The sequence below is a fragment of the Crassostrea angulata genome, chromosome 9, assembly GCF_025612915.1.
Source record: "Crassostrea angulata isolate pt1a10 chromosome 9, ASM2561291v2, whole genome shotgun sequence".
In the NCBI taxonomy this organism is placed as follows: Eukaryota; Metazoa; Mollusca; class Bivalvia; order Ostreida; family Ostreidae; genus Magallana; species Magallana angulata.
In genome coordinates this window covers 21,437,956-21,461,101 of record NC_069119.1, presented here as the reverse complement: position 1 = coordinate 21,461,101, position 23,146 = coordinate 21,437,956, and the positions used below count along the sequence as shown (strand labels likewise).

General features: G+C 34.3%; 1 protein-coding gene across 2 annotated transcripts; it reads left to right on the top strand.

Moving 5' to 3' along the window:
- Positions 1–1,006: 1,006 nt before the first annotated feature.
- Positions 1,007–22,459, top strand: LOC128162052 (uncharacterized). 2 transcript variants are annotated; one of them, XM_052825240.1, is made up of 7 exons: positions 1,007–1,073; positions 5,366–5,463; positions 12,769–12,912; positions 14,433–14,558; positions 17,024–17,152; positions 20,630–20,764; positions 21,061–22,459. In XM_052825240.1, exons 1-7 carry the CDS (start codon positions 1,024–1,026, stop codon positions 21,204–21,206), a joined length of 828 nt encoding a protein of 275 aa, XP_052681200.1. In that variant the 5' UTR covers positions 1,007–1,023; the 3' UTR covers positions 21,207–22,459. The 2 variants fall into 2 exon arrangements, with proteins under 2 accessions (XP_052681200.1, XP_052681201.1); XM_052825241.1 differs by lacking the exon at positions 1,007–1,073 and adding an exon at positions 1,443–1,559 and having other exon boundaries at positions 21,061–22,457.
- The last annotated feature ends 687 nt before the right edge of the window (positions 22,460–23,146 follow it).

The window sequence follows — 23,146 nt, the reverse complement described above, 5'->3', positions numbered from 1 at the left end:
CTATATTCAATGCATCTATAGTTAAATTTTAATGAACAAAATGAAAAATTAGATTCGATTTTAGTTTTGATAAAAAGAACTTTCCAGAACGGGGTGTCCAGGTTTGACAAATGAACGTCATTCGGCGGAGGTGTATGGTGGCTAAACCTAATACTTATGGACCTAGGACAAATACTTTGGATCTTTGGTTTAAAATATGCAAATAAATGTGCATACACTTGCGTTTTTAAATTTCATACAATTTTATACCACGACAAATTGGTAGGAAACCTTACATAATTTAAATTTGTATACGATGAACAGATGGATTGTGTCAGGACTGTGCCTATATGATTAAGTGATGCATTGACGGGGAAGTTGAAAGGGGGGGGGGTGTTGACAGTATTTTATCTGAAATTCTTATTTGGAACAGTGATAAAAATTTTAGTTAAATTTAACCTTAAGAACAAAAATTAGAGATTCGACGCACTAAATTTCCAGCCAAGTTGGTTTTCTCAATTGAGAAAAATTTCAGACACAGTGTATGTATAAAAATGAACAAAACAAACATGGCCAAATTCTCGTGCCTGCGCGGGGTATCACCTAGTTACCATAAAAGGATAGGTGAGTAACAAATGATGACCAACTCTTCGTGATCCTATGGGACATAGACTATAATAGACCGTGCAGGTCATTTTTACACATATGTAATAATAATGATATTCAAACTATTGTTGGACATACTGAGAAAATGGTAAAAACTTGCAAATTCTCAAGATCATATCATAGTTTAATCATCTGACGGGACCTGCCTGCATCTGCCGAGGCTACCAACTATTTATGAATAAATGAAACTGATAAAAAGTGGAGTACATGTAGCTGTTATGAGTTGATATCCTCAATTTGTTATAAAGCATCTGTCACAACAACAATATTATTGTTACTGTTATCTCTTTGTTCTTTATATACTGGTGTAGACATGTGTACATCACTGCTTAGGTTGACTCATCAATACATACATGTACTTGTTCGAAGCCGGAGATCATGCCGTTATATTTATCAGGCGTGCTGCAACGGTTAGCAAAGAATTCGAGGTGGGAGCCTTATTTTTCATAAATGTTGGGTTGAACCATTTCGTTTTTCTTTTCTATGGTTCGGGGTGGGGGGGGTCTTTTTTTAGTTTACAAGATTTTTCTAGAATAGCAACCCGCTTTAAAACCGATGCTAAATGCTTGTTTGTACAGTAGAAACACAATGTACATCGGCAAATGCGATAAAAGCAAACTTACAAACTTGATTGAAACAATAGCTTGTAGTAATTTATGCTGAAATTGCACAAACACTGAAAATGATAAGTTATTAGTGTAAGGCAACAGCTTGCACAGAAGCACTGGCAAACTAATGATAATCCGATATAGAATGCTCACAGCTTTCTTAGCATTGAATAACAATTAATCTTCATTTGTCTTCTAAGCTTACTCAATATGGCTTCTGTTACATCAGCGGATGGCTACTTTACTAAAAATAAATTGTCAAATAAACTACAAACGTGGAGAAAACCCGTGGACAAACACGTAAAGGTAATAAGTACAATATAGATAAGTTACTTCTACGATAACCAACTTTGAAACAGCTATCTGACAAGTGTTAAGTTTGTTTTTATGATGCAATATTCAAATAATACATCAGTATATTTGACTCTTTTGTCAACATATCGTATCGTGGTTTTAAAAATTATGTACTGTGTGGAGCTAAAGAAAAAGAAAAAAAGGTTGACCCTCTCGTATATTGTGTCCTAAATACCTACAAAGTTTCTTGAAACTCAGTGCAGCGGCTTAATGGTGCGCATACAAAAAGGACTTGAGGGAATCACGGACGGACGGGTCAAAAACATAAAACGGTGTACCCATCGCAACTTCGATATATGGGGTATATTAATTTGTGAATATGAGACCAAATCAAAATCCCATAAAATGGGTACACAAAAATAACCGTTACTAGTAATTAGAAAACATAGAGGGATAGTTCATGTATCATCGAGAAAAGGGATTACGCCTTGAATTAGTTCTGGAATTTTCACAAACCAAACTTTACTCAATATCTCAAATAGAAGAACATTGTTCTTGCTGTTGCATAGACATTGTTCAAGTCCTGTGGACTGGCTGACTACGCACTAGAAACACCGTGAAGGCGCGGTATAAATGGTACTGGGCGTGATAGGGACGCCAAAGGAGTGAGATTCACGCGCTAACTTTGTAGTCGCTGTGGGTACAATACCACGTTCAAACGCTGTAACGAGAGCATAAAAGAGACGCAATGATACCCGTGAAAGCACAGTCAAGTTATCACTGCGTCTATTTTACTGCGCCCGTATCTGTTACTTTTCCGCACCAACGGAGATTAAGTGGCGCTGTTGGAAACCTAACTGCGCTTTCACGGCGATTCCACTTCGTTCTACAACGTGTTTATCACAATGCAGTGTCATGGCGTGTACTTTATGCATGCTCGAAATGCGCGCCGCCCCGTGGCGTTTTATGTGATATTTCAGTAGGCTTTCAGCAAGAGTGTGTGAAAAGCCTCTATTGACATATTTGGCTAGAAAAAGGATCAAAAGAAATTGGGGAAATGTTTCATTCAAGTTCTAAAACTCGTAAAAAAAACTCGATCATTTTAAATATTATGAATTTTAAAACAATACATGTGCAAACTATCAATCTTGTTGTATTGTATTGAACATATTTTCCTAACTAAAAACGCTAAAAGGATTGGACACAAGGTATAATAATTCAGATTGTCCTCTCCTTATTACATACATTATATATTGCACTACCATTCATAGACATTTGTTACAATTATGGCCAGTACAAGTGACACTGAATTCAAATACTTATTCCGAATTCTGTAAATAAAAACTGTGTATAGATAGAAGTTGAATAGAAAAATTATGCGAATACATTTAAATAATTTACTTAAATCTTCCACACTCCTGTACGAAAGTGTGACCTTCTTTAAATATTTTCACATTTTCTTCGTCACATAAAACTTTATCACCTATATGGCATAAAAACGTCAATATAGCAATTCTTCATTTTTTTTAACCGTACTACTATGTAACTTTAATATATTTGCGAAGCTTCAAGAAAATCTAACATTGGGTTCTTTTTAGGGGTCAAAATCAGGCACGTACCATCAGCCCCTTCACCCCACTTTTTTATGCACCAAAGATTTTTATTAAATTTACATACAAAATATTGAAATAACATGAAGTTGCCCCCCCCCCCCCCCTTTAAAGGACCATATAAAAAATTGAATTGAAAATAAGGGAATGAACAGTAAAATTGAAGTTAAATGTATACTTCTGCCCCCCCCCCCCCCCCCCCCCCGATTCGAATTTTCAGGATTATGGAAAGCACCCTTTTTAGCATTTTTTGGATGAGTCTGGCCCCCAACTAATTTCAAAAACGATGCTACGTACCTGAAAATACAGGTACATTTACTATAAGAAGATGTCATTTTCCGCAATTCGAAGCAGATTTTTAAAATACTACTGTATGATTTTCCTCAATTTGTGATTAGTTATATTATTTCTTACCATATATACAACAAATACTAATTCAAAATCCTACCGTCTGCTTTTTAGTAGGTGTCATCTCAAAATGCACCATTTTGTATACATTTGGAGCATTACAAATGTAGATTTGTACATTGGATTCGTTAAAAAAAATTAAGAAAATAGCCCTCGGAATAGCATTATTCTGATTATAAAATATCAAATGCGTACACTTTTTACTTTTTATGCTATAACATATATTCCTACAAAGCTTTATATATTATCATAACATAATAAAAGCAGAGTAGCAACGCTCATCATCACCTACCGAACAAAGGGAAAATTGATTAAAAAAGAAAATTTTCTTAAAAACTCTTGATGTTTTTATCTGTTTTTTGTTTATTGAGTTCAATTCAATATATGGTATCGAAACAATTTCATAAAATTAAAAAATAAAATGTATTTTACTAGAATGCGCAAAAACATGTCGGCCCCCTAAACATTCCAACAAAGAAAAAATATTTTTGATACGGAAACGTATTAGTGCACATTTGCACTTCACCTTATTTTTATTTTCTACACTTTAATTTGCATTTTAAAGTTTCAATTTACACTTAACCTGTAAAATTTAAATGTAATTTTTACACTTTAATTTGCAAAATTTGCATTTTAAAGTGTCAAATTTACACTTAACCTGTAAAATTTAAAATGTAATCTTTACACTTTAATCGGTAAATTTGACATTTTAATTTGTAAAATTTTTAGTTTAATCTGTACATTTTACACTTGATGATCTGTAAATTTACACTTAAATCTGTTAATTTTACTTATTAATATTCTAATTTTCTACATAATAGTTTTTCTGATATTTTGACCCTTTCATATTTCGCCTATTTTTCAGGATTTTACAGCTTTTAAGACCTTCACCAGCTAATTCCCTGAAATGGATGACCTTCGATGCCCTGTGCATGTTGCAACCAACATCGCATGTCAGAAACTTATCAGTGTATAGTTTACTTTGTCCCACCCACCTACTTTTAGTGTTATTTTACCACTGTGAAAAGTCAACACAACAGTCATAGCCGCACATTTCGCTTTTGACTTCCGATTCTCTTGTACTTAACATTAGAAGCCTACATATTGCATATCAATTTCAACAAGAGACATCCCTCTAACTAATGATAATCATTAAAAATCATTTCATGAATTTTAGCAACACTCATAAGCCTTCAAGTACAGCAACTCCTAATTTTACAAAACTATTGACAGTTACTTTATCCGAAACTGTCCCTTGCTCCCTTGTCACAATTTCGAGCTTGAGAAAACAGAAATAACCAAGGAGATGAAAATAAGCTGTAATTTATGTTTACTGTCTGTTATAATATCCGTAATTTATAACTTGTATTAATCAATGTAAAACTAAAGGGGAAGTTACAATTTAATCTTAATTTGATGGCGATGCAGTCTCTTGGTTAAACGTTGGGAAAATGTTGATATCTGCTATCTTCTTGTTTTTGCCATTTTGTAGAAAAATCGCTTGCCGTCTTCATCTTGTCACCTTATGTTTATTAAATCTGACTGACGACTTTTTATTTTCATCGCAAAATTTATAGAATGTTGCAAACATCAACTGTTCGTTTTCAGATTGCCAAAAAAAAAAAAATAGAGACAAAACTCATATTAAATGTTATTTTTAATAAACCGTTATTTGACAAGGTTCTACGGCTACGGCGACCCGCTTGTGTCAACTAAAAGCTATATCATTTAGTTATCAGGTACTGTTTGGTTATTCGCATGTACTTCAAGTTGACAAAGGAACTATTACGTATCTTACAGTATGACGTCAATAAGTCTGCAGTTGGTGGGACTTACTCTGGTGGCTTCTTTATCTCGGACAAAAGGCGCCGATCCGTCAGCCATAAAGGAGTGCACAGGTGAGATAAGACCCTAGTCAAACATATAGGAGTGTGTAGGTTAGATAGAATCATAGTCAGCTATAAAGGAATGTGTAGGTTAGATAAGATTCTAGTAAAACATATAGGAATGTGTAGGTTAAATAGGATCATAGTCAAACATATAGGAGTGTGAAGGTTAGATAAGACCCTAGTTAAACATATAGGAGTGTGTAGGTTAGATGGATCATAGTCAACCATAAAGGAATGTGTAGGTTAGATAAGATTCTAGTCAAACATACATGTATAGGAGTGTGTAGGTTAGATAGGATCCTAGTCAACCATAAAGGAATGTGCAGGCAAGATAACATCCTAGTCAACCATATAGGAGTGTGTAGGTTAGATAAGATTCTAGTCAGCCATAAAGGATTTCAAGCTAGTTGAGATCCTTATTTGCTTAAAGTCTTTTCATTGATCCAAAATGTAGCTAGCTACATCGAACTCATAATTTGAAAGGAAAAAATAAACGGATCAGATTGCCAATTTTAATCGTCTAGAAAAAACAAATTGAACATTTAAAATTGAATTAATCATATATTTACATGATTAATACTTTTGATGTATAACATTGGTTAGGAATCGTGACAAATGTTAACGTTCCATTCTTAACCAGACGATTATACTAGTAAACTAGAGCAAAGCTCGTTGCAAAGCAACGAGTGGGTCTTCCGTTAATGTCAGAAGTAAAGCTGGAAGTTTCTGTAAGAAGCAGAGCTCTTGAACCAATAACAAGAGTAACTTAAATAAAAAGATGAAAAAATCGAATTATTCCTGGTACGACTTAACAAAATACGAATGATTTTAAGTACGACTTAACAAAAACCTTCCTGATTTCAAGAACGACTTAACAAAAAAATCCGAATGTGTTCAAGTACGACTTAACAATTATTTTTGGTACAAGTTAACTTTACTTTGAACATTACGCTATTTTTTAAACAAAGGACGCGGAAACAAAATTTCCGGAAAAATCAATTTTTAAACCCCAATATCTCTTTAATTCATTGTCCGATTTTAAAACAGATTTCAGTGTTAGATTCAGCTTGATAAGCTTTATAAAACACATATTCATTTCTGATTTGATCAGAAAATTCATTTTTTCGAAAAATTTGTTTCACTTCCGGTTTCGACCGGAAGTGACAGATTTTCATTTGGAGCCTTATTACAGAGGTAAATCGACCAAATCATAAGCATTGAAAATTTCAAGCCTCTATCTTAAAGCGTTTTTGAGAAACGCCGCGGACAAAATGGCTTTTTGAAAATTTAAAAATGACGTAACGTCGAAACGGAAGTGATATTGTCAAGAAAACTTTAACATCTTTGAGGCATTATAATTGCACATAATCCCTAAAAGTTTCATTAAAATCGGTTGGAAACTTTTTGAGTTATAAAGCCGAGAAGGAGTCAGAAAAAAAAAGAAAAAGTATAATAACTAGACACGATCTCGTTGCGAGCAACGAGGAGGTCTTCCGTCCGATTTTTAGAAGGTGAAATGACGTCATCGACTTTAATTTTTGACAACAAAACATGATATGGAAATAGGGGTGAAGAACTAATGCTTTCCTGTAATGCTTTTTATAAGTTCTTTTACGTTGCTTTTTTAAATACCTGCATTTCTTCCAATTGAAATAGAAAAGATTAAACTATTTTACCTCTGGCCCCTAATATTCCTAGTTAGTTAACGCATGAGAAAATCATTATATTGTTGGGATATATAAACCTATTATACATAAAGTCTGTCCCAAGATATTTTTGCCACACATTTTCTCAAATTATTCGATATTTGTAAATATCTCTTGGTTCAGACGAGGTTCATTCGATAGTATGAAAAAATCCCAAGATTTCCCTTTTGTAACGTCCCCTCTAGCTTGTCAGGTTTCAATACACGGCTAAAAAAAGAATGTCTACGGGGATTTTGCATTGCATCAGCCATTATAAAGCCCGGATGAAAACGTTGAAAAATTGTGCTAGATATTCCGTGAGACTTCCGAATTGAGAAAAGATGTAAACATTCCCCATTATAAATCTTCGTAGGAAATCTGTTTTTAATCCTGTGAATGTTTACGAAGGAAAATAGTAATTTCTGAATGAAGTTTGACCCCCTAAAAACGTTAATACCTAATTACGTAACACATGATAAAATCAATAGATTTCTTGGATACATAATAGTTGAGATCGACACAAAATTTAAAATTTTGATTAATTCATGTGATTTTGAATGACCATAGTTGTGAATGGAATTGTAGATCATTTTGGAGAATAAGCGGGTATTGAACATAATTAATGCACATGATCATGTACATGACAAATAAAGTGTCTTACACATGTAAATCTTAATGTAAAAGCTGCTTGGTCCAATTTTCAATAAAATTATTGTATGCTTTTAAACGATGGTTATGCTAAGTATGTGTGCAATAATATACGTTGCAGTAGTTTTTCCGGTCAATTAAGCCATATTTCAATGAAAAAAATTATGTACATGTTGAAACTGGTTGAATCCGGATGTTGTGTATTACGGCATGCTGCCCAATCCGGCGACATTATTCAGCCCCTTGACATTTTCCTATCATTTTTGTTTTTAAAAAATTGTGCAATCCGGATCCTGTCTATTCTGTAAACCGGCGAAATGAAAAAACATACTGCTTATAATTAGTGAGAGTTATCTCCCGTAGTCCGTCTACTTATCGATCGGTCGGCCTTCTGCGAGATATTTTAAATGCTCAATTATCGACCAATTTTTCTGTCGTTGCTATTGATTTAAATAACTGTAAATATAGATCCAAACTAGCAACTCATTTCAGTTAATACCGTAAAGTCTTGTTATGAATTGCAAAAATTAGATAATTAGATTATAATTCACCCCATTTTTTCAGGCCGTGATTCAGGATACTGTGAGAGTAAGACTGCCGATATTGTTTGTTATCCCCGTTGTACATTGTATGGCTACACGTACAGAGTTGCATATTATTCTAGATCTGTCAAAATGCTAATTTTTTTTAAAATAAAATTCTCATTATATTAATATTCATCCATTGTTTCCCTGCATCATAACAGTTCTCGCCATCAGGTGTTTCAGCCACCTGTTGACTTGTTAATGTTTTGTTTAACAATTTACGGTTAAGCATGCACTTTACAGGTAGATCGGATGTTTGAAAAATTATCAATAACGATGATTTGATTCAAAAAGTATTTCCATCGTATGTATTCCGTTATGGATTTATTGTTTCAAAAAAATAATTTAAAATGAAAATTGGTACCGTATAGATAAGATCGATGAAATCTAATATATTTCAGAACAATTGAAAATTTTACAAGAATACAGGATCAGGACCTACTGCATTAAATACTAAAATTAATTTGCAACAATGTCCTCTAAACCGGATGTTGCCTAATCCGGCCATTTTTTTTTTCAGAACCACCCTCCGCCGGATTAGACAATTTTTGTGTATATCCACAAAATAATCGACATAAAAGGGTTTTGCGTTATTTCGCTTCGTGTTTAAACTGGCCCCTTACGTCGAAGCTAGTAAGATTGTATTACGACTTTGACATCTGTCTTTTTTTATATAATCTGTTATAACATATGAAAAATACAGCATGACTATTTAAACAAAAATAAAGCAGTGTACATTTGTTCATTAATAGTTTTTATGTTTACGTTGTTTATAATCATTGCAAAACATGTAGGATGAATAAACCCAATCATTCGAAGGATGAAACCCAACGGTTTCCTTTTTTAAACATTCAAATGATGTATTTTGAGGGTTTTTTTGTATGCCCAATATTTTTTTTTATTTTGAATATTTCTAACGTTGAAGGGAGAGCAATTCCGTGTAAATACATCTATAACTTTGTAAGATCATTCATTTGGTTTGCAAGGAAAATTATTTGATACTGTAATGGCCGACAAATCGGACCATGCAGCTTAAAGAAATTTCTCAACTTATTATACCTCGAAACGTTATTTCAAATCAGACACCAAACAATAAAGGGAAATGGAAATATTCGGCGGATATAAATGTTAAAGTATTCTTATGATAAAAATTGGTATTTTTGGCAAACATAAATTAATCATTTTTTATCTCCTACAAGATATAATCGCACCTGTGTTTTGTATCCATCTCTTTTAAACTCTTTTTAGCCAAATCTGTAAAAATTCGTGGTCGTTTCACCGTCTTGTTTTAAACCCCGCTGAATTGTTCACAATCGATTCGCTGTTGAACGAAAGACTCGACTAGAAAAACTTGCTGCATGGACCGTCTAACATTATTAATTTTAATGATGAATTCAGAAACTTATAGATTTCAAAAAGTGTCATTTTTTGTTAAGTTACAGGAACGTTGTCATTCATGCACATAAAATTTGTACAAAATAAGTTATATGTTATTCAACCAGTGTTTGAAATTTAAGACCGTTCTTGAAATATTTGGGAAAGAAAGTTTAGGGGTCATCCTTTCATCTTTTTATCGGGCCCGTGTAACAATATTTGAGCCATTTCCGAATAACTGTGTGCACAAAAATCGTAAATAAAAGAATGCAGGTAACGGGAGCTTTAAACAGGGGAGCAGGGAGTGCTTTAAAATTCATATTGACATATATTAATGTACCGTGTAAAATTATCAATCATAGTCATTAGATAACTGCTATTGCCTGATTGGCGAATTTGATTTGCCTATTGACTCCATGACATCTACAATTTCGCTTGGTTAAACGTTTACATTTTAAAAAAACTATATATATAAGCATGTACTCCAATCAGGTGTTGTACTTTACAGAACGTTTAAAGAATAACGCGATTGCCGAGCGCTTCTTTTTTGGGAAAAATAGTCCTAATCAGACAGTGAATACATAATACAGCATACAGACGTTTTTATTAATATATATATAATTTATGTATTAACTATTTAAGTGTGCTTGAATATGCAAAATTTAAAGCCAATTCGATTTGTATTAGATAATTAATCTACTAAGTATTATTTTTAACCATGTGTACTCTACTCGATTTTTAACTGTCCGAATACAATCAAAATATTCACAATGAATGCACATGTACATAAACTTTTTATAACTCACATATTCTTTCAGAATCAAAAATAAAAATAAAATTTGATTAATAATAAATTAATAAAATCAGCAATGAGTATGCTTTTTAATGAATCTGACCACCATTGAGAAGAGGTTATTATACCAATATTGTGACCCTTATTATTTAACGGCCTGAATGTAAATAATTTTTCAACTTCTTTAAAAATGGTTAGTTTTATTGTGCCCGCACCTACCACAAGCATGTAAAATTGTACTTCTTAAGCTGCCTTATCTCGAACGCTTTTTAAAAATATTTCAACTTTTACTTACTACATCCTGCTTAACCCTCTCTCTCTCTCTCTCTCTCTCTCTCTCTCTCTCTCTCTCTCTCTCTCTCTCTCTCTCTCTCAACTCATAAAAAATTCTAATACTTTGTTAGACAAATGAAGAATCACATTATCATAGATTACAGATACTTATGTGAATATCGCCAATATTTTGTTGAAATTGGTAGTGTAATGCATTTAATTCTCAGCAGCAACATGTCACAAATAGAAACAGGTGAATTTATTTACATTTCATCGTACGACTGTAAAACGTATTATATTCATTGATGGCAGTTTTTTCCTTTATTTTACGAACTATGATTTAAATCAATGGTTTGATGCATCGTTAACCGATATCATTGGAAATGAAAATAACAACGAATCAAAGAGCATTAAAATGTGGGATAACGTATAAACACGAGAAGCATGTGTCCTACAGCGAATCGGCTGTCCACTAGCGCGGCTTCTCCTTGGCCCGTGTTATGAAAATGTACACTCAACGTGGTGGGTTTGAAATGTTTGCAGTTTGATAACTAAATTTTATTTTCCAACAATAAAACTATTTCATGACATAGACAAGATGACAAAGAACGCCCCTTTTTCAATGACAGTCATACAATCTATTTTTTTTTATTACAAGAGCAAAACAGCAATACTTCGTAGGTAATGGTATAATCTTTTTCCATTTACTCTTTAATATCGTTTAAATCTGAATTCTTTGTGTTTGCAGCAAAATAAATAAACCCGTGTGTGTATTACAGCAAGGCGCATATCTTGTGTATTGCTTGCTAGTCCAGCCGCGACCCATTTCCTCGGCCGCCGGCAAGGATCGGATACGTATAATTGTTTACATACATGAAGCTCGGAATACAGCTAGATTTTAAATGCGACTCAAATACATTGCATAGAAGTAATTCTTTTACCCATAATGTGTTTCCCTAGAAAAGAATTACACTGTTTCAACACTTTCCGAATGCAAGCTAGTACACTGTCTATGGTAGTAGGTAAAGGTATAATCTTTTTTTATTTACTATTAAAATCACTAATATCGGAAGTTTTGTGTTTGCAGCTACATATAAAAATCCATGTGTGCATTACAGCAAGACGCAAATCTTGTGTATTTGATAACGGCAGACCCGCTCGCTAGTCCAGTCGTGACCTATTTCATCGGCTGCGGGCAAGGGTGGATACGTAACTGTTCACATACACAGCTCGGAATACAGCTAGATTTTAAATGCGACTCAAATGAATTGCATAGAAACAGTTCTTTCATCCGTAATGTGTTTCACTAGAAAATAACTAAAATGTTTAAACACTTTCCGTATATAAACGGGTATCCTTTATGTCAGTTATACGCACAAATACCCCGTTTATTTGCCAAATAAAACACAAATACATGGTTTCTTCTACATGTCTTAACAAAATATTTGTGAGAAAAAAGATAATCTAAGAAAACCAGGCAAAATCACAACACTTTTTTAATCTCATTTTTCGAGCCCTACCGAGCTTTAGCGCCTTTTGTGCCTGAAAGTGATTAATGCCTTATTACATATCTACAATCTTTTGTCTATCATTCCTGAAAATTTGAACTAAATATCTTTTATAGTTTTTCATAACTCTCTTGGACAAGCAGTCCCTCAGAAAATCAAGAAAACGTCGATATTTCAAAAACGGAAATGACGTCATCAACCAAAAAAAATTCCGATCAAGTTTAAACTAATATCAATAAGATCTGAAAATTTTAATAAAATCGATCAAAGAGTTTCCGAGTAATCGCTGACACAAAATCGGTAAGAAAAAAAAAAAGGAGAAGAATGAGAAAAAAAAACCGAAGAGAAACAATAAGGTCTTCCGTTGGAAACGGAAGACCTTAATAATAAAAAGAAACCGAAGAATAACAAGATGTTGAATGTTGAATGAGCTGGTAATGATGTTACAGAGCAAGGGAAGTGCTACTGGAAAGGAGAGTGTAAAACACCCGGTAGGGGGCGTGTCTGGCAGTCAGGGGAAGAGTGTGCTGAAATGTGGTGCCACGCCTACAAATTTCAGAAGTACCTAGCCATCAGAGTGAACAGATTCTACTGTAAGAGATTACACGGTGTGTTCCCGTTTTGCACACATTTGATAATTGGGTATAGAACAGTAGGTGTGAATTGTGTTGTGGTAGCAATTATAGTCTGCTTTCAGTCAAAGATTTTACCAGGAATTTTACCTGTGTTTTATCAGCGCCTTTACGATGAAACAAGAAGAATATAAACACTGTGCCGGATAATAATGCCAGTGCCAAGGTGGCATTTTTGCACCCGTCTAAGCTGCATATATCGAAAAATTCAAATATGCCATATGATAGACCATTGCTTAAAGAGTTACCAACCACCTTTGTTATCACTGTATCTCACCTGTCATGTGAGATATTTACCTTTCAAAAATAAATTCCTATAGGAAAATAATTTTTCCCATAGGAAAAACAATATTCCTATAGGTAATTTGAAATTTCATATCGGAATACAAAAACTTCCTATGGGAATTTTAATTCCGATAGGATTTGATAAAATCCGATAGGAAAACTTAATATCCTATAGGAAAACTACTTGTCTGAATCAAATTCCTACAGGAAATGCAATTCTCCTATAGGAAATATAATTCCTATAGGACTTTTAGAAATCCTATAGGATTGTCAATATTTCCTGTAGGAGAATCAATTCTCCTATGGGAATTATCATTTTCCTATGGGATATTAATTTTTAAAGGTAAATATCTCACTTGTCAGGTGAAACACAATAAAAACGAAAGTGGCTATATACGTACTCTTTAGACAATGGTCTATCATTTGGTATATATGGATTTTTCCGAAACTGCATCTTAAGCGGGTGCAAAAATGCCACCTTGGCACTGGCATAATTATCCGGCACAGTGTTTATAGATATTTTGTTCTGTTTTAGGTCTAATAACTAATGACTTTTACCATTTTTTTCATTTGATAAAATAAAAATAATGATGTTTTTAGTCTTAAATTTCCACTCACTGATCATCTCTGTGTCCCTTTTTAAGACTAGTACTTGGTTGCAAAATATGTAAAACGCATGTTTATAATTGGTTGATTGGTATCAACAGAAAGAATATTATAAAAGGAAGCAGATCTTTATCGCAAAATATTTCAGTCTTTTGATCAAGTAGCGACTTTGACAGTAGTTTTTATGACATCACCGCTTTAGTATATACTAGTATTGCAGGTCACTTTCTGATTTTTCAAATAATAACGAGTAGCTAAATACATGAAGCACAAAAATTTACGACCAAAATAAATTTTAATATTGATTCGATAAGTTCTTATGACGTCACCGCTTTAGTATATATTACGGGTCACTTTCTGGTTTTTCAAATCAGTAGCTAAATACAGTAGCTTAATTGAGAAACTGACAAAACTGTAATATTACGGAGACTGTAGTGAATTCTTTAGCAAAATCAATTAATTTCTAAAGAAGACTGAATTTACCGATTTCATGGTTTGTTCCAGTTTCCCAATTAAGCTTTCAAGCAGAAAATCGTTATTAATTTGACTTTTATACACTTTTTCCTATAAACTCACTTATTTGCTGACAGGTTGTCGATATAAAGGACAATGTAAACAAAAAGGAGAGGAATGGGAGGAAGAAGGATGCGTAAAGAAACAGTGTCGTATTAGAGGAACACGGGGATACGAACGGATCATCACCGTGTCACAGCTAGGTGGGGATAGACAGAACGTGGAGATAGGATACATAACATGACACTATTTCTGTTATATAATGCCTTATTATAATAATGATATACATACTGTAACGCGTCATATGATTGGTCTAAACACTCACGTGCCAAGGCGTTAAAAAAAAGTCAAATACTTTCAGAAACCTGAATTTTGTACAATGGATAAGAAAAAGCCTTGGTATGAGTATTCGACGTTAACAAATAGATAATTGCATCTGAAATATTCGAATGTTCTTTATCTTTCTCATACCAAAAGATTTACACCTCAACTATATATCATTCGAATGATGAAATGAAAGGAAAAGACAAATTGACACAGATAAACATTTACGTTGCTTATACTTATTAAATATAGAAACTACATGCACATGTATTAGAACCCGACTCATTGTGTATAATTGCATGGGTTTTTTTTTTTTAGCTCACCTGAGCCAAGGGCTCAAGTGAGCTTTTCTGATCACAATTTGTCCGTTGTCTGTCGTTGTCGTCGGCGTCGTCGTTAACTTTTCACATTTTCATCTTCTTCTCAAGAACCACTGGGCAGATTTCAACCAAATTGGCACAAAGCGCCACTAGGTGAAGGGGATTCAAGTTTGTTCAAATGAAGGGCCACGCCCTCCTTAAAGGGGAGATAATTGAGAATTATTGAAAATTTGTTGGTATTTTTCAAAATCTTCTTCTCAAAAACTATTTGGCCTGAAAAGCTAAAACTTGTGTGGAGGTATTCTCAGGTAGTGTAGATTCAAGTTTGTTCTAATCATGGTCCCCGGGGGTAGGGAGAGGCCCGAGAAGGGGATCAAGTTTTACATAGAAATATATAGAGAAAATCTTTAAAAATCTTCTTCTCAAAAACTATTGAGCCAGAAAAGCTCAAATTAAAAGGGAGCATGCACAGGTAGTGTAGATTCGAATTTGTTCAAATCATGGTCCCCGGGGGTAGGGTGGGGCCACAATAGGGGGATCAAGTTTTACATAGGAATATATAGAAAAAATCATTAAAAATCTTCTTCTCAAAAACTATTAGGCCAGGAAAGCTCAAATTTTAGTGGAAGCATCCTCAGATAGTGTAGATTCAAGTTCGTTCAAATCATGGTCCCCGGGGGTAGGGTGGGGCCACAAAAGGGGGATGAATTTTAACATAGGAATATATAGAGGCAATCTTTAAAAATCTTCTTCTTAAAAACTATTAGGCCAGAAAAAGCTCAAATTATAATGGAATCATCTTCAGGTAGTGTAGATTCAAATTTATTCAAATCATGGTCCCCGGTGGTATGGTGGGGCCACAATGGGGTATCAAGTTTTACATAGGAATGTATATTAAAAATTTTCTTCTCAAAAACTATTAGGCCAGGAAAGCTCAAATTTGAATGGAAGCATTCTCAGATAGTGTAGATTCGAATTTGTTCAAATCATGGTCTCCGGAGATAGGGTGGGGCCACAATTGGGGGATCAAGTTTTACATAGGAATATAAAGAGAAAATCTTTAAAAATCTTCTTCTCAAAAACTATTTAACCAAGAAAGCTCAAATTGGCGGGTAACCATCCTCAGATAAGGTAGATTCAAGTTTGTTGAAATCATGGTCCTTGGGGGTAGGGCGGGGCCACAATGGGGGATACATTTTTATACATAGAGAAAATCTCGAAAAAATCTTCTTCTCAAAACTATTAGGCCAGGAAAGCCCAAATCTGAGTGGAAGCATTTCCAAATAGTATAGATTCAGGTTTGTTAAAATAATAGTCCAGTGGTATGGTGAGGCCACAGTGGGGGATGAATTTTTACATAGGAATATATAGAGAAAATCTTTAAAAATCTTCTTTTTAAAGACCATTTGGCCAGAATAGCTATAACTTGTGTAGAGGCATCCTCGGGTAGTGTAAATTCAAAATCACAAAATTTTTTAGTGGTAGGGCGGGTCCGTGATGGCGGTTTGAATTTTTACATAGGAATATATAGAGAAAATCTTTAAAAATATTCTGGGAAAGTTTTTCGGTCCAAAACTCAGTACTTAGTGTGAAAGCACAGGTTATGCAGATATAAGTTTGATGAAACCATGATACCCTAGAGAAAAGTGGGGCAACAAAATGGGGGGGGGGGGTATATAGGAATAGAGAAAAATCATCTTACAGGTACAACAACAAAAGGGGCTTGGTATTTACCAAAAGAAAGAGGTGGATAAAATTTGACAGAATTTCAATTTTTTTAAGCAAGATCTACTGTACTTAGTTGTCAAGATATTTTGATACTGTAATGCTAATTTGATCAGAATTAAGGCAATTGTTGCTCAGGTGAGCGATGTGGCCCCTGGGCCTCTTGTTTTAGTTTGGTTTTTTTTTGTAAAATAAACAAGTTATTAAATGATTTTAAAATATACATTTCTATCAACATCATGCAATAAACGAAAATGTGTTTTAGCGTGTTTCTTTAAGTGACTAATGAATCGTTTAAGGTTGTAGAGACTCTAGCGGCAGGTGTCACTTCCCCGGAGAGCCCTGGGAGGAGAACTGTATCAAGTACCAGTGTGTTAACAAGCGTAACTCAACGTCTGTTCAGGGGATATATGATGTCATGGATATTGGTAACATTCGATTGTCACATTTAATGTATACAGTCTGTAACTTGTCTGTAACCTTGCCCTTTATACCCTGTACAACCATTACATTTGTATCTTACGTTCATATCTCTATCACCGTGCAAAATTCACTGTTTAATTATAACTTTGTTTTGGACTTTTCTTTTAAAATTCAACATATGTTTATAATATTTTCTCACAGTTTATTTCTTACAAAGTTACTTATTTATTTAGTGATTGACACTTTTCGGACTCTATACGTGATTTCAAAGAGACAGAGTGCCATGTCTCAAGGACTGCTAATCTCTTAAAACAACATTGTGCAATTATCAGTTTTTCATGTCTTGGACATCAAAGACTCATCGAGTTTATTTAATTATTTTATATCTGTGAACCTTTCACTCAGCTTACTTATGTCATCACCTGTCAATTTATACGCATTGTTTAGATTCTTATATACGAGGGTCAATCAAAAAATACGAAGACTTTTGTCATAGCTATGTTACTTAACGTCATATCATTACTAAATTTGGTAGACATAATTTAGCAATAGTTTCAAACAATTTGCAAGAAAAAAAGTTCATATATTTGTTTATTTCTAAGAATAATTTTGAATCTAATCCTGCAAAAATGAGGTCACGGCGCACGGTCAAAATTTGTCTTATGTCAACAATAAACCATATAATGTTGAAAGTAATATCTCTATAAATTGGGCTGAAAGCCACATTAATATTGAAACTTCAAATTTAATATAGTCATTATATGTACCAAAGAATGACGGGATATATTGTTTTGTCGAACAGATATTAGTAATTAAAGACAGGTAGTCCTCTTTAGAATTGACTAAAAACATCGACGTCGCCGGACGTCACGGCGCAACGAAAAGTACAAACAAAATGGATTTAACTCAGGAAAAAACCGATACAAGCTGTGAAAATGCTCAATGGTGCATAAAATAAGTCAACAATTATTTGCAAGTTTGTGTTTAACTGTAACAAATTTTGTGGGGGTGGTGGTCATTGTATTCTGAATATAAAACAGTCCGAAAAAGAGTAGAATATCTGTAAATATTTGGTCAAAAAAGAAGTAACGTCAACCGACGTTCAGGGTTATCCTTACTGTGAACTAAGATATACACGGTAAGAAAATGAAAACTTTGAAGAACTAACTTATGATTCTAGAACACATGTGTGCAAATAAGATGTTAAGTGGTTCAGTGCCATTTTAAATTGTAATGAGCAAGGCACAAGATACTAAGCGTGATATAAAGATGGGGTATATCTATAAACTGTGCGTGTTTAATCTTGACGTCATGTTTTGAACGTTACCGTGCGCCGTGGTGACAAAACATGTTGTTTTTAAAAAGGGGTAACAAAAATACCGTTTTATCAAATGGACTAAAACTTCGCATATCAATAACATAGGTGTTGGTGCACAGATTAATCTATTAAGTATGACTTTCATGAAAAATATATGATAGACAGCCACATTGTCTTCGTATTTTTTGATTGACCCTCGTATAGTTATGTACAATTGTCAATCGGCAGTCTGGAATACGGCGGCCAGCCTCGGCCACGTCCGACTCACCCAGAGTCTTGAGTCCGGAGGCCACTACTGGCCATATCCGACTTGTTTGTAAAATGTCTGTCTGTTAAAATGTTTTAATGTTGCCATCGTTGAATCTCGGCCAATAAATACGGAATCCTTCATCACTTGGTTTATTTCTCTGGAACTGTATACTGGTGGACCTTTGGGAATACGGCAAACCTACCCTTCGTTATTACCCTACGGCCCACAGCGCGCCTACACCTTATACCCGTTACGCCAACATTCCCTCACCCGGTTCGTACTGCACACGACCGATACAGATCCAGAAGAATATCCTAACACCGTAAAATCTACGCGGTCACAATTGGTGGATGAATCCTAAGGGTAACAACAACGCCCGGGGCTGCTGCATACATTTTGCAGTAGTCAGATCCTGGACCTCTTCAGCCAGCTAGTTCCCCCATTGAACATCAACTCAGTCTCAACGTAACAACGATGGACAACAAAAGTTCCAGCCATCACGAACAAGGCAGATGGTTTCTCTGTTCATCACCAGGAAACAACGGTCAACTGTAGAAACTTCAGCTGTCCTCAAACGTCCGTCACCGGTGGAAGAAAATCAAAGAACAGAGGAAGAAATGTGATATTCCATTCAAAACACGAGGACGTGTTTTCCCCGGAGCGGTGGGAAACTATCACCGTGCAAAATTCACTGTTTAATTATAACTTTGTTTTGGACTTTTCTTTTAAAATTCAACATATGTTTATAATATTTTCTCACAGTTTATTTCTTACAAAGTTACTTATTTATTTAGTGATTGACACTTTTCGGACTCTATACGTGATTTCAAAGAGACAGAGTGCCATGTCTCAAGGACTGCTAATCTCTTAAAACAACATTGTGCAATTATCAGTTTTTCATGTCTTGGACATCAAAGACTCATCGAGTTTATTTAATTATTTTATATCTGTGAACCTTTCACTCAGCTTACTTATGTCATCACCTGTCAATTTATACGCATTGTTTAGATTCTTATATATAGTTATGTACAATTGTCAATCGGCAGTCTGGAATACGGCGGCCAGCCTCGGCCACGTCCGACTCACCCAGAGTCTTGAGTCCGGAGGCCACTACTGGCCATATCCGACTTGTTTGTAAAATGTCTGTCTGTTAAAATGTTTTAATGTTGCCATCGTTGAATCTCGGCCAATAAATACGGAATCCTTCATCACTTGGTTTATTTCTCTGGAACTGTATACTGGTGGACCTTTGGGAATACGGCAAACCTACCCTTCGTTATTACCCTACGGCCCACAGCGCGCCTACACCTTATACCCGTTACGCCAACATTCCTTCACCCGGTTCGTACTGCACACGACCGATACAGATCCAGAAGAATATCCTAACACCGTAAAATCTACGCGGTCACATCTCCAAAGATGCATTTTCAGTTCATTGAAAATTTTATTGAACATGGTATTTTAAGCTGCAATTACTTTCATTATCATATGATTGATTAGTTCCTAGGTCTCTGATTGGCTCATATACAACTATCTCGAAAAACAGAACGTTATATTCACCTGCACGTGAGGTCAATATAACATTTGATTTTCTCTACATTGGACTAAAATCGTTCAATGAAACATCGCGTTTCTCAATTTGTACGGCTATGGCTACAAAATAAAACGTAGCTTGATAACACTTAATTTGATGTATGTCTGTATCAATTCGTCGCTGAATCATATGATAAAATAATTATTGCTGGGTTTTTTACGATGATACGATGATTTAGCTACCCTAGAAGTACAATATTGTACTTCTTGGGTAGCTAAATCATCGTATTGACCTCAAAAACAGCAATAATTGTATAAAGTTTAACTTGCTTTTGATTATGATGAGATGTTAAGGTGATATTCTGTTTCTATCTACGCCAGGTTGTCCCCATGAGGGTGGTTGTCTTAAGGCGGGTCAGGTAATTCCGGACCCCCAGAGCAAGTGTATCACAAAGCGCTGTGTCACAGCCAAGGAGAACGGTGGTATCTTCCGGACCATGGAAACAGATGACATCAGTAGGCGGGCTATTTGATACTTTATAATGTTTATAAATATGTTTTCAGAGATTACCAATAAGGGTGAATTTAATCAGGAAAAGTACGAATTCGTTTTTCGTTTTTATATCGGCCGTTATTACTTAAAAAATGTTTTAAAAAAACGAGCATTTCATTAACTAAAGTGTTTTTGCCGTTCCACGCGCTATTCTTTTTTATAAGACGATCGATATATACGGCGCATAATAGACAAATGTATATCACATATTGTCACATTTACGTACTTGTAAATATAAAGCTGTTTGATTATTTTTCAGAATGCGAAGATGCTAATGGTTTGTGTCACGATGAGAGTGAGACTGGCTGGCCTCTTTATATAGACGGCACTGTTTACAACAACTGTCACTGTAAGATAGTCCGTACACAGGACGGGTCCGTCTCCATCCAAAAAGGCTGCTCATAAACGTCGTCTTACAAAGGAAGTGATATCAGTATCAGTGTTTTTAAAAACTGAAATGACATAAAAATGACGAATAGCATTAGTAGTTACAACATTTATTTGTTTGGTCGCCATATTTTTTTCGAATGTGAAATAATCGTATGTTCTTTTATTACTTAAAACCCCTTGCCCTCCCCCGAAAAAATAATTATATGTGTTGTAAAATAAAAGTGTATTATTTGAAAAATTAAAAATACCTTTGAATAGCAAATTATCTTACAGTTTCACGAGACGTAAGCAAGTTTAATTGGCACTTGCCGTGAAAAAAATGAAGCGATAGTTTTCTGAAACAGCTATGAAATATTGTACATGTATGATTATTATTATAAGTCAAATCATTACATGTAATTTATTTGTTGGCCACATATTATTTCAGGATTTTTTTCCACAGTTTATTAACTCGCTCGAAAAGTAACAGCTTCTTGCTTAGACGTTTTTAAATGCATGTGTACATGTACAGTTTATTGTTAGGACAGTTTTTATTATATAAATAGTGCCTGATGGGGAGGGTAACAGTTGAAACTGATACCCCCGAAAAAAAATTCTCAACCGACGCGAAAATTTTAATTGTTGCCCTTCCCATCAGGCAGTATTTATTTTATTACAATGAATTTCTTAGTTTTAAAGAAAACTTTACTGCTTTTAAATTTTTGACGTGATTTCTACGGCGAACCGTACATGTAAGAATTCGTTGTGTTGAGCGTTGCCAAGTTTGTTGCGAACGCTGGTGGTAATAGAACGGATTTCAAACTGTGTCTAAACGAATCAGATTTCAGTATTTAACATGGAAGTATAATAAAACAGAATATCCTAATTGTTAAAATTAGGTTTGTTTATTACAAGTTTTTAGGTTAACAAATAACAACACATTACAAACTCCCGGATTTTTGGTATAAAGAAGTGATAGAGATGTGTGCATTCTCTAATGTCTGTTCTGAATGAAAAATTGGATATGTAAAATGGATTTCAGCCGCAAATATAAAGAAATGGTTTACTAATATTGAGGACTTGTCAGTAGGCTAGATATATAGAATTTTAAAACGCTAGAGATTCGATTGTAAATATTTAGATAATTAACATATTATTATTTACCAAATAAACTTAGAACTATTCTATGAGATCTGAATCTCTAATCACCATCTCCCAGTTGAGAAAGAAATTGCAAATTGAGGTATTGCTATTGAATTTTATGTATGAACACATCGTAAACATATGCATTAAATAATATTTAAATAAACCAGGTGGTCCCCTACTTATTTTTGGTATTATTATTTAAAAAAAAGAAGGATGAAGAGAAAATGTGTAAGTAATTTGACAATTTTTTTTCTCGAGCGTTCACAATTTGGGGTTCTTTTTATTTAATACAATATCCATCTGCTATGTGTTTTGTTTAAGTAAGAATATTGGCATAAATATTGTATTGATTTTGCTACTCAGATTTGTTTGAATTATGCAGTTATAGAAATTTTAAAAAAGAAAAATACATGCACATTTTTTTCCCATTATGGAGTAAAACGAAACCCTCATGAGTACTAGAAATGTTTCTTATACACAATTTATCATGTATACACATAATACGAGTATTGTGTATGTGTATGCTTGATGCAAAGGGTAACCCTGCAATGATATCACAGAAAATAACCTAAAATTAAATATATCGGTCTGTCCGTCACTTTATCCGTCCGTCTGTTCGTCTGAACATCACTTGTCCGGGGCACATATTTTTTCCTATAACCAAATTTATTCCATAAAAATTCATCAGAATGATATTGGATAACGGATGTGTAGTGATCCTGAGCAAACATTAGATGTCAAAGGAAAAGTCAGAATTCCGTTAAAAAAACATTGGGAAGAACATTTTTCCTTTCCCTGTGGTCCTAATCCATACTTAATATCAAAAAAGT